Source organism: Anabas testudineus, chromosome 18, assembly GCF_900324465.2.
Source record: "Anabas testudineus chromosome 18, fAnaTes1.2, whole genome shotgun sequence".
NCBI lineage: Eukaryota > Metazoa > Chordata > Actinopteri > Anabantiformes > Anabantidae > Anabas > Anabas testudineus.
Window position 1 is genome coordinate 21,317,878 of NC_046627.1, and position 13,226 is coordinate 21,331,103.

Genomic DNA, 13,226 nt, shown 5'->3' on the forward strand with positions numbered 1-13,226 from the left:
TTTTTTCTTTGTGTAATCATATTAATGTATCTACACAAATCATGAGCAGAATATTTATATTTATTTTTATAAATGCAATACTATATATTGATAATCATTTAGTGTTGTTTGTTTGTTTCTGGTGGTTTTAGATGCTGTTTTGACTCTTGATCCCAACTGGTCCAGTTTTTATACTGGAGAGTCTGTGACCTTCATATGTGACATGAAGGAAGGAAAAGACACTGAGTGGGAATACAGATGGAATAAAGATGGTCGAGAGTTTTATTGGTACAATTTACGTTACATAATAGAAACTCTATCTACAGTCTCCAGTGGTCGATACCATTGCTTTGGTTTCCACAGGAGCTCAAATCATATGAGAACCAGTAACATCATCTCTTTAACTGTAACATGTGAGTCATCAATGTTTTATCATCATCACCATGTTTACTATGACCAGCAGTCATTATTCTTAAGCCCTATTCAGATGTTTGGTCTGTTTGTGTGTTTTACATTTGTTTTAATCTTAATGTTCACTGTATGTTTGTTTTTGTTTTTTTTGTTACTTTTTTCTCAGAATCTCTGGTTTTAGTTGTTCACACGGCTCAGAGACACTTTAATCCAACATTACTGTATCATAGGAAATGATATAAAAACACAGAGACGCTGAACATGTTTGAACCCATCAAGAATCTCATATGATTATTTGTGGTCATTCATAAAAACTAAATAAGCAAACAAAGGACAAAACAAACCTAAACAAAAGCATTGTGTATTTCACATTTCATTTAATTTCTAAGTAGTTTCCATCTAAATAATTTACGTTACATTACATTTCGTGATTTTCTATCAACAGCTATACCCAAAGTCAAACTGACAGCAGGTCCAACAATCATACCAGTAGGAGGCAGAGTGACACTGAGCTGCTCTGTGGACGACTCTGATGGTTGGAAATATGACTGGTTCAGACGAACCTCAAACTCTAATGAAGCTCAGGTTGATGGTGAAGAAAACAGAGATATCAGAGTCTCACAAGGAGGAATCTACAGGTGCAGAGGAAGAAGAGGAAAACCAGTTTACTACACTGATTACAGTGATGAGGTCACTGTTGAGATAACTGGTGAGTTTAGTTCCTGTGTTTCTAATATTTCAACACATCTGTCAGGACATTTTACACCAATCAAGTTCATTCAGTTGATTCAATATTTCTATTTGTGTCTCTCAGTTTCCACTTCTGTCTCTGTGACTCTACAACCTGACTGGTCTCAGATCTTCAGTGGAGAGAAGATCACTGTCAGATGTGAGATCCAGGGAGGTGGAGACACTGAGTGGGATTATGAATGGAAAACACCTCAGTCAACTTCACATCAGACACATGTTAATTACTGGACTCTCAGTGTTTCTGAGTCCAGCAGTGGAAACTACATGTGTAGGGGCAGAAACAGAAGAGACTCCTATTCTTCAACGCAGTGGAGTAAAACCTTCACACTGACTGTATCAGGTCAGTTTGATATTTTTATATATTCTGAAATACAATACTTCACATTTACAATTAGATTTTGTAGTAGTTTTCTTTGTATTCATTGTATATAATATATAACACCACATTGAACTCTTGGAGATCACTTACTTGTTGCGTTCCCTTATTCTAAAATGTGCTGTAAAGTTTCCCTGTTGGGTTGTTGTTTAGGTTTGGATCAGTTTGGTCAGACTGGTCATGAAAAAATTAACAGAGATCATTGAATGAGATGTGTTGCATATGTTTTTATCAATTTATTTAGGTTTTTACTAATTCACATTAATAATAAGTAAATATTGTGAGCAGACATATATTTATTCTGCTCAGTGCTGATAACAGAGTCATTCCAGTAGGGGGCAGAGTGACTCTGAGCTGCTTTGTGAATCCATCATCTGGTTGGAAATATTACTGGTACAGAGGAGATCAATCCTCTGAACTCCTGATCAGACATGATGATGTTTTCAATTCAAATGGACAAATCAGTGTCTCACAGGAAGGACAGTACTGGTGCAGAGGAGGAAGAGGAGAACCAGTTTACTACTCCCAGTACAGTCAGAGAAAGTCAACAAGAACAAATGTTTCAGTTTTGTTAATATACATTTAGATTTTCCATAGTTAGACCATCTTAAAGTTTCTAACACCTATTACATGATTATTCAAGTTCAGATAAATTGAATTTAATGTTGCACAGTAGACATAACATGTGTTAATACTGAGAAAACCTGTTTCCAACAGATAAACCCCAGTCTGTCCTCACTGTGTCTCCATCCTGGCTGAGTCCTGGAGCCTCAGTAACTCTGAAGTGTGAGGTTGAACATCCATCTGCAGGATGGAGGTTCTACTGGTATAAGACTGTTCCCAAACTGTCAGACAGACTCTACAGATATGAGCTGCTACCTGGTAGTGACAGTGGCACTGAAGAGGATTCTTACATGGTTCATGGACAGACACACACAGCAGGATATATGTGTAGAGCTGGAAGAGGAGAACCAGTGTTTTACACTGAACACAGCAAACCAACGTTTGTCTGGTCTGGAGGTCAGTTTGTTCCTTTGTTCCTTTCTTGTCATCTTTATCTTCCAGTTATTTGTCTGTGACCAACATGTAAAATCTATGTCAGCAAAGTAATGAACTTTGTAAAGCTGAAGAAATCTCCAGGTATCCTGTTGACTTATGATATTAATAAAAATGAGAAATCTTTTGAAGTTCTTGTTTAGCTCTGTATAAGTCACAACATGTGTGTGTACAACATGTTTTGTGTTTCAGATTTTCCTCCATCAGCGTCTCTCACTGTGAGTCCTGACAGAGTTCAACACTTCACCTCTGACTCTGTGTCTCTGAGCTGTGAAGGAAACTCTACTGAGTGGAGAGTGAGGAGGTTTCCTGAGGACAGTTACCTGTCCCTCTGTTCTGACTGGGGGACGATGACTGGATCAACATGTAACATTAGTGGACTGAACAGTTCTGCAGTGTACTGGTGTGAGTCTGGATCAGGAGATTTCAGCAACGCAGTCAACATCACTGGACACAGTGAGTTTTCAGGAATTTTTTTTTTTGTGTCTTAATTATTTGATATTTGTAATATGAGGTTTTGCAATTTTTAGGAGACAAATAGTAAACAAACCATTTGATTCTTTATCCTTTAAACTAAAAGTTACAGTCTATCTTCTGATTTCACACTGGCTGCCAGCAACATCCATTTTTTACTGTGTAAACATATTGAACATTTAACAAAGTTGTAATTTTAACCATCTGCATCATCACAGTTCTACATTTTCTATGAATCATATAAAATAAAATTAAAATGTGTCATTTATTGTGATCATTGAAAACAAAATCAAATTTAACTCCTGCGTCTCCTGATCTTTGACTGAAACTTCCTGTTCTTTACTGATTTACAGATGATGACATTATCCTGGTGAGTCCTGTCCTTCCTGTGACTGAGGGAACATCTGTGACTCTCGGCTGCAAGTTGAGGAGAGAAAATGTTGTTTCTAATGTGTTTTTCTATCAAAATGACAAACTCATCCAAAATGATACCAGAGTGGAGCTGATTATCTCTGCAGTGTTAAAGTCAGACCAAGGTTTTTATAGATGTGAAGTTCAAACAGACTCGTGGATTAGAACATTAACATCAACACAGAGTTGGATGGCAGTAAAATGTGAGTATGATTGAAATAACTTCTGAACTGTTTTAAAATGTGAGGTAGAAAAGTCATCACTGAATCAGAAGTTGGATTAGTTTTAGTTGATTTAACATTATTAGTGTTTACAATACAACAAGTCCTCCAGCTTTAACACCCATATGTCTCTTGCAGTAGAAATGGTTTTATACATTCAGGCGTTCATAATGAAACAGACGAACACAAACAGTAAACGGAGTTACTTTGTAGAAATTCATATTGAAATAAGTTTAGAGTTGTATTTTATGGTGATTTACTCTGTTCTATGTCTAAATATTCATGTACATGTAGCAGTGAGTGAGTTGAAATACAGTGTAGGTTGTTGCTAAATGTCTTTTCATTTATCGTCTTTGTCCTGGATGAAAGTCTTGTATTTGATACTAAGACTTGATGTAACTTTGACTTTCTGTTGTTGTAAAACACTCTGGTTGCTCAGAAATAATACTTGTTATTTATTACAGTGACGTCTACGACTGAAAACTCTTCATTTCTTGTTTCACTGGTCGTTGGGTTGGTTTGTGGCATTTTACTGATTTTTGTCCTGCTGCTTCTTTGTTGCTGCAGAAAGTCAAAAGGTGAAATGTTTGACTTCTTATATTTGATGACAGTTGAAATTGTTGATCAGAGAATTATATTCTGATATATTTACTGAAGTAACAATGGAATCATTTTACATTTTGCATAAAATGTAGTAGAATATACTAAATAATATCAAATGTGTTTTGACAGGTTCCTGCTTCATCAGGTTGGTACAACTCTCTCCTCTCTCATTGTGAACAGAACATCAGTACATTACATGTTCCTCATTCAGTCTAATCTATTTCTCATGTGTTGGGGTCAAACCAGGTCTCAGAGAACCAATCAGAGCTCTGCTACAGGTCACATGACCAACCAGGATGAAACACAACACAACACATATGCTTCTCTTCTCCATGGTCAGTTTTAATCCTGATTTATTAGATTAATTGAATTTCAGGTATTCTGATGTAGAAAACTGCTAAATTTATATGATGGAATTAAAATGTTTTTTTTTTTAATATAATCACTTTTTTGTAGGTGATACTTCTGTTTACGAATGAATCAAAGGCCCTGTAAGCACTGAAAATGGTACAGTATATACATTTTTATTTGTTAGGACCTGTTTAAAATGCCAGACACAATTTAAAATGGTAAAAGGAGTTTTTTTATTAAGGGAAAATTTGTAGGAAGATACATGAGCTAGTCAGAAAAAGAGGGTAAAAAAAGTGAGTAAACATGTGTACACATGAACACAAAGTGACAACTAAACACGACAAGGCACAGAAACAAAGAATCAAAACATGTCAGGAATCATGGGTAATACAAAGATACAAGGTAACAACAGAACTAGAAAGTCAATGAGCAAAGATTAGGGAATAATAAACGACTCAGAGTAAACTGGAAAAGTAACAACTAAAAATCACTGCAGAATTTCAGGCAAACACTCACTAGACAGAGGTACAAGGTCTGTAGTCAAGAAGCTGATCAGAGAGACATCAAAGAGCCAAAACACAGGGCAGACTGGATCCACTAAAGGGCAAGACAAAAACAAGATCCAAAGAGTAACAATGGACAACACAAGGCTGGAGACTTTTTCTCTAGAGACTGAAAGAGAAACTGATGAAGGTTGATTAAATCAAGCTGAAAAGAGGACAGACAGGAAGTAGCACAAAATAAAAGCTCAACACAGGAAGTGGGAACAAGGACCATGATGATAGAATTGTTTCTTTTTATTATTTTTGTTATCCATATATTCTTCTATGACTTATGTAAAACTTTAAATGTGTGTTTTTTTATAAATAATAATGTGATATATTTCACTCCACCATAAGTTAAAATGAAAGAAGAAGAAAAACAAAGGTCATAGTTTAGGTCCACCTGCAGCTATTGTTGTTCACCTGCTGCATGTGGTGACATCTTTGTGCAGGAGTTTTCCTCTTCTGTCTCATGAATTTACTATTTAAAACAGTAGAAATCAGTGTGCTACCAGTGTAAATTGAAGTTTGACTGTCAAACAATTTAAACACATTTATTTTGAACTTTATTTACAGGAAAATCAAGTCCTTCAGCAGAATATGAAAATGATTGTTCTGAAGTCAAACCAGGATCATCTCTTGGTAATAATTTATATTGGAATTTATTTGTAATGATTTATGTGACAGATAATGAAATTGGTTTTAAGTGGATAGAAATCAGTTTTAATCTTGAATAACTCTACATTTCTTTAACTTCTGCTTTCCCTCCAGATTAATGAAGAGATCTGTGTCAACAAACAACTGCAATAGATGACAACATCAAAATAAGAAATACATCTGTGTTTGATAAGATTTTCAGGTTTTTTATTCAAGAACTGTTACATTTGTACATTTGTGCTGTTTAAACATCGAGAAACCGCATTTCATACAATTGAACTGTTTATCTACTCTCCTGAAGTTGTATTCATTTTTTTTTTCATTATAATGTGAACATGTTTAATAGAAACAAGTTTTCTGCTGTTGTTTTGAAAAATTGTTAACAGATACTGTGTGGATTTTATTTTAACCAGGATGGACTTTTCTGTAATGTAAACATTATTTAATACTTCATGCATCAAAAAACTTTAGTTCCAGAAGTAAACTGTCAATAGTGTTTCTATTTGTGTCTGTTTGACTCTCTTCGCACAGATAGTATGTGTATTTGTTTTATAGTCTTCTGTCTCACTTTGGTGATTCAGTATCTTTGTGTTTTATGAGACAGAAAAAGTGTAGAGGAGCAGAAGCTGAGATGTGACCAAATACTCTTACTACAGAATTATGTTAGGTCTTTGTTTTAGTTATTAAACAGTAGCATGTGTGGTTATGTTTCCTGGTGATTATTATTCTGATAAAGAAATATCTGAGAGATGGTGGTAGTGATTTTTAAGGCATCTATTAATCTGTGTTTGATGAAATCATGAGCTGTGGGTTATTGAGACACCAAATCCCTGAAACCACTTGTGTCTGTAGCCACACTTCATTGTCATTAGGTGCACATCATCAAACCAAAGCACACAAACTTAACCTGGAAAAGGGAAAAAACACTGATGGTGCAACAAACCACTTACGATCTAACATCACTGTGTCTAATGACTACATAAATACCCAAGATGAGATGTGAAATTAAAAACCATAAAAATGACACTACATCAAGTAAAACTGCTAGATTAAAGAATGTGGCATGACACCCCTGACTACAGTACACTACATCACTACAGAGGCCTCCTTACACACCTGCTTTCTCTGAGACTCTTTATAGATATATAAAAGACACTGCTGTCTCGTGGGCCCTAACGTCCTTCAACTGTGGGACCTGGATAAGCATTTCTAAAAAGCAGTATGAAAAAATGTACTGAGTAGGAAAGAACATTGTGAAGCTTCTGAGTTCTGTGTTCTGAGACAAGATGCAAGACAGAGACGTCTTAACATTGTATCACTATGTCTGTGCATATTGCAGGAAAGAGGACAAGAAATAAATCAGACTGAGTCATCATTCAAGTTTGCTACAAAAACATCAACCTGGTTCAGATTTTGAGGAGGTGGGGGTGAGGTAGGGAGGAGACAGCAGCTGTCAGTAATGTGACATTGATCAGGATCATCAGTGAACTAATTATTGCACATATTGTCATAATGAGTTCACCTCCTCAGCTCAACAGAGTCTCTCACTTCATCTCTTGAACTCACTTTCATTTTGTGGTTTTCTGCACAATCACAAACGAATTAAAACAAATGAATGAAGAAACTAGAAACAGGTCTAAATGTCTTAGTAAATACAAACACACAAATGCCTCCATGTTGTATAAATGTCAGTTCAGTCATATCCTCTCTACCAGCAGATGTTACAAGATTCTTTCTTTCACCTCCCTCTCTCAGTCACACTCACCTCACCTCCCCCCTCTGCAAAGCTTTGCTCTGTTTTCCTGCCTTCACTACCACATGACTTTGCTGCACAGATCACTAATAACTGGGAGTCATTTTAATCATTCAATCTTTTAGTTATATTTTTCTTAGCATTAGTTTTGTAATAAAGATTTTAGATTTATTCTAAATCAAATATTTATTTTATGACTAATGTCAACTAGTGAACCAAAGTATTTACTCATGTTTCAGATCATGATGTCTACTAATAACAGAACGTCTGCTTAGTTTCCAGATTGTTCTGAATCCTGATGAACCAGATTTTACTACAGGTGCAGCAAAGTGTAGGTCAGTGGTACTATGGTGATTGTTGTTTAACTTTCTTGTTTTTGTCCTTTCTTCTTCCACTATGTGCTTTTATTCCAGGCAGCAATACCAACATGTGTCACAATATCCAGTTTCCACACAATCAGCAGCAACAACCTCAGTTTTGAAATATGACAAAACAGCATCGTGCATAGCTGAATTATTCACATACTGAGGGAGGAACTGATGAAGTCAGCTTTTGATATTGAATAATGTACAACAGGTTTAAATATGTGTTTGTATATATATAATAGGGTTTTCACATAAAACAGAGACAATGCAACAACTGAATTAAATATTTTTAATATACTGGAGTATTATACATTCACACACAAGATCTATTTACAAACACGCTCTTCAAACATACACAGACATCACATTCACCACAATACAGGAAATATGAAGGGGGTGAGGGCAGTGAACACTACGCAGTATAACATGCACAAATAAACACACAATGTAAAATATATGTTACACTTTTTGAAAAGTGAAATATAATATATAATAATAATTAATTTAAATAATTAATATTAAAAGTTTTATGTGATTTTGTGTTTGTTTTATTTAATTCTTTAATATTCTCGCTGTCTCTTTTTTTCAAACACAGTTCATATTAACAGTAGCTGAGCAGGAAGTGAACATGTTTTCACACACGTTTTCTGTGGTCAGACTAAATACAGACATACAGTATGTGAGGTCTTTTTTACACAGTTGTCTCTTTTCAGATACAGTTTTCTCCTGATTGAAAAAGAACAGAGTTCTCAGAAACACAGAGACAGAGTCAGTACTAAATGTGACGATGTGATACTTGCTCTGGATGCTGAAGATATTCTGTGAGTACACGACTTTCTCTGTCTGAATGATACAATTGAAGGAAAATATTAATAATGGGAAGAGCAGAGAGTCAGGAGTTTGTCCAGTTTCTCAGTTTGGAGGACTGTGGTAACACTCTACTGGACTGCTTAGTTTTCTACATGTACAAATATTCACAATCAGTGTATTCAGGCTGAGCTACCATCATGTAGATATGTCAACTATGAGATTAGAAACTTGTGAATGTGTAGAGAGATTATGAGGAGATTTCAAATCTCTTATATTTCATCATTTCATTCATTTGAAAGTGTTTAAAGTGTTTTACCACCAGAAATGTGTCATGTTATTTATAAAGACGAGAAATTGTAGCTGAAAATCCAGATGAGCTTTCTCTAGAACATTTTACATTAGTTTTTCTTTTTGTCAATTTGTTTATTTCTGATGACTCAGCAGAGAACACCTGTGGTGGAAAGTACATAAAGTACAGTTACTCAAGTACTGGACACAGGTACAGTATTGGGATACTTGTACTTAAATATAATATTTCTATTTCATGTTACTCCTACATTGACGTGGTTAAAGTTGGTTAAAGTTAGCTCCATCTTTACCAGCTGCAACATTAGTGATGTTTCCAGATGAATGTATCAACATATAACATATAAATATCACATAATTCTGAATTACGACATTTTGCATAACAAGTACTAAAGATATTTTAGTTTTTTCAGTTTTTTTTTCATCAATCACTTTAAAAACTTTCTTCACCAATTTATTGCAGTTAATAATAAAAATGTAAAATATGTTTGCCTTTTAATTTAATTAATTTTCTTACTGAGGTGTGTCCAGTGAACACACCAGTTTAGCGGGTTTCTATTTTATTGCTAAAGGGTCAGTTTCTAGAAAATAAAAATTAAGGATGTTGATGATTTTTCAAATAAAATTCTCAGAAATAAGGTTTTTGAAATATTTCTCACCTCTATTCTTCTCAATAACTACATTTATACTGTAATAGAAATATATTATAATGTAATTAGTGAAACATTCAATCCAATAAATGAATCAGTACAGCCTTCATCACCACTTTATTTAACAATTTATTTTTTTATTTTAACAATGCATCACCTGCTTTTAAAATTGACTAATTTGTTTTTGTTGGTAGCAGATAAATAAACATGTGAATAAAGAGCTGTAGGTGGAAGTTAGGAAGTTTCTGAGATCAAACCTGTAAAATCTGCTATTTTTATAAATATGGTATAAAAAGTTAAACGTTTTTATTGTAGAACAAATCATATAGTTAATATTTACCTGTTTTTTTTACTGTAAGTCTAAAGTTTTATTTAGTCATAGAACTTTGGAAGAGTAAAACATTAAACAGGAAATGTTTGCTCCTGTTAGTTTCTGACTTTTAACACAACAAAGTGAAAACTGTAGTTGATGTTTTAACCATAAAGATTTTAACCATGACGTCATTTAAACAGTTGTTGTTGTGTTTGAAATGTAGCTCAAGAAGTCATCTCTGTCTCTGTTGTTAAAATATATGTAAACTCCAGAAAACCAGTTCATCAGCATTTTCTGTATTTCTAGTACAAAAACTGTACAAGTCTCCTGTTTTCCATTCTGTTATCCAAACACTCTACTAATAATGTTCTTAACTTATGTTTCTCATATTTACTTCACATATAAACTGTTTTCATTTCCATTGTTGCTGTGCTGTGATTTCAGCCTCAATATCATTTTTATTGTTTATAAAAAAAACAGATATTCTCAATATTTGTTCAAACAATGAGCTCAACATAAAGGATTATATCACATATGACTAGTTACTGTCAATATAAGTCCTCAAATGTACCAGTAAATAAGCTAATAATACAGAACCAAAGTCCATGAGCACAAGAGGTACAGTAACTTGTGTTTTCACAGAGTTTCTCTTCATTTGCTGCAGTTTGAAGAATTTCTCCCAGAGTCAGTGTTGGATGTGAGGATGGGACACACTTTTCTCTGTGTGCTGCAGTTTTTCTGTGAGTAAATCACTGATTGATGGAACAAATGAGAGAAAATGTTGTAGTGAGGAGATCAGAGGATCAGAGATTTCTTCACTTTGAACAGAGCACACTTGTTATCAGCTTGGTTGTTTTGTAGGAAGGATCTTTAGAGGACGACTGTGTTAAATCATCAGATACAGTTTGATGTGATTTTTACCACTGATCATTTAGTCATTAATGGAAGTCCAGTTGTTTGCTGTGTTTTCCTCTTGATGTGCTAAGTTTCAATCTTTATTTCAGTGCTGAACACAATCTTCTCTTCTGGATATGCTCAAGGTAAATAATCAGTTCTCTTATTATTATTTATTTCATTATGATTAATCTCTCTCTGTGAGTAAAATAGTTTGTACTGTAATACATTATATTCATACTTTTGAAGAGTTATTTTTTTGTTTCTGTTGGTTTTAGATGCTGTTTTGACCCTTGAGCCCAACTGGTCCAGTTTTTTTGCTGGACAGTCTGTGACCTTCATATGTGACATGAAGGAAGGAAAAGACACTGACTGGAAATACAGATGGAATAAAGATGGTCAAGAGTTTGTTCAGTACAATTCACATAAAAGCTTCACATTAAAACCTCTATCTACAAGTTACAGTGGTCGATACCACTGTTTTGGTTTCCACAGGAGCTCAAATCAAATAAAAAAAAGTAATATTGTCTCTTTAACTGTATCAGGTGAGTCATCAATGTTTTACCAACAGAACTGATGGTATTTATGATCCTATTCTTTCAGTGTGTTTTGTCTAATTGTCTGATTATGAACTATTTAAATATATTTTGATTTTACTATGTAAAGATTTTTTTTTTTTTTGCTCAGAAACTTTGACCAGAATTACTTGATAGTTTCAACACATGGTGCATGTTGGTGCCCTGTAATCTAAAACTATCGTAGTATTGACTGTAGACTTGGAGAAATAAAAAAAAAGTGAAATATGTGGAAGGATTTCAATAGTAGAGTCTGTCGCATGACTTGTATCTCACTTATAAGTCACTTTGGATAAAAGTGTCTGTCAAATGACAAAATGTAAAATTTAAATGACTTTAAAGTAATTTCCATTTGAAAATGTTTTTACATGTTTTGTCATGTTTTGTCAACAGATAAACCCAAAGCCAAACTTACAACAACAATCATACCAGTATGGGGCAGTGTGACTCTGAGCTGCTCTGTGAATCCATCATCTGGTTGGAAATATTACTGGTACAGAGGAGATCAATCCACTGAACTTCTGATGAGACATGATGATGTCTTCAAGTCAAATGGACAAATCAGTGTCTCACAGGAAGGGCAGTACTGGTGCAGAGGAGGAAGAGGAGAACCAGTTTACTACTCCCAGTACAGCCAGTCAGTTAGAATTAACAGACTGGGTGAGTTTGACAAGAAGATTTGAAACTCACAATGTTGAATAGAAATCTGTCTGAATACAATTTAACATCTTTGTTGTTCTTGTAAATTGTTGAACATCAACAGTCTCAAACAGGGTGGTTGTGACTCTGCATCCCAAATGGTCTGAGATCTACCATGGAGAAATATTACTTTTTATTGTAATCTCATATTTGGGGAATATAAGTTAAACTGACTGAACCTGAAAGTTGTTTTCATAATTAGATTAAAACCTACACATTTCATGATTTAAGTTGTTTATTTCATTATTTTAAATCGAAACAGCTATACCCAAAGCCAAAGTGACAGCAGGTCCAACAATCATACCAGTAGGAGGCAGAGTGACACTGAGCTGCTCTGTGGACGACTCTGATGGTTGGAAATATGACTGGTTCAGACGAACCTCAAACTCTAATGAAGCTCAGGTTGATGGTGAAGAAAACAGAAATATCAGAGTCTCACAAGGAGGAATCTACAGGTGCAGAGGAAGAAGAGGAAAACCAGTTTACTACACTGATTACAGTGATGAGGTCACTGTTGAGATAACTGGTGAGTTTAGTTCCTGTGTTTCTAATATTTAAACACATCTGTCAGGACATTTTACACCAATCAAGTTAATTGAGTTAATTCAATATTTTTATTTGTGTCTCTCAGTTTCCTCTTCTGTCTCTGTGACTCTACAACCTGACTGGTCTCAGATCTTCAGTGGAGAGAAGATCACTGTCAGATGTGAGATCCAGGGAGGTGGAGACACTGAGTGGGATTATGAATGGAAAACACCTCAGTCAACTTCACATCAGACACATGTTAATTACTGGACTCTCAGTGTTTCTGAGTCCAGCAGTGGAAACTACATGTGTAGGGGCAGAAACAGAAGAGACTCCTATTCTTCAACACAGTGGAGTAAAACCATCACACTGACTGTATCAGGTCAGTTTGATATTTTTATATATTCTGAAATACAACACTTCACATTTACAATTAGAATTTGTAGTAGTTTTCTTTGTATTCATTGTATATAATATATAACACCACATTGAACTCTTACTTACT

General features: G+C 34.6%; 2 protein-coding genes across 3 annotated transcripts in view; both read left to right on the forward strand.

Moving 5' to 3' along the window:
- LOC113157408 overlaps positions 1-13,226 on the forward strand; it is a 98,529-nt gene that overhangs the window by 52,057 nt on the left and 33,246 nt on the right. The gene's annotated exons all lie outside the window — the stretch shown is intronic.
- The window catches only part of LOC113157775, a 136,948-nt gene that overhangs the window by 39,181 nt on the left and 84,541 nt on the right, over positions 1-13,226 (forward strand). Inside the window, exons 7-11 of the mRNA XM_033326554.1 lie at positions 836-1,099; positions 1,205-1,480; positions 11,201-11,467; positions 12,459-12,722; positions 12,828-13,103. Coding sequence (XP_033182445.1) covers positions 836-1,099; positions 1,205-1,480; positions 11,201-11,467; positions 12,459-12,722; positions 12,828-13,103 — 1,347 coding nt within the window. The remainder of the gene's footprint in view (positions 1-835; positions 1,100-1,204; positions 1,481-11,200; positions 11,468-12,458; positions 12,723-12,827; positions 13,104-13,226) is intronic.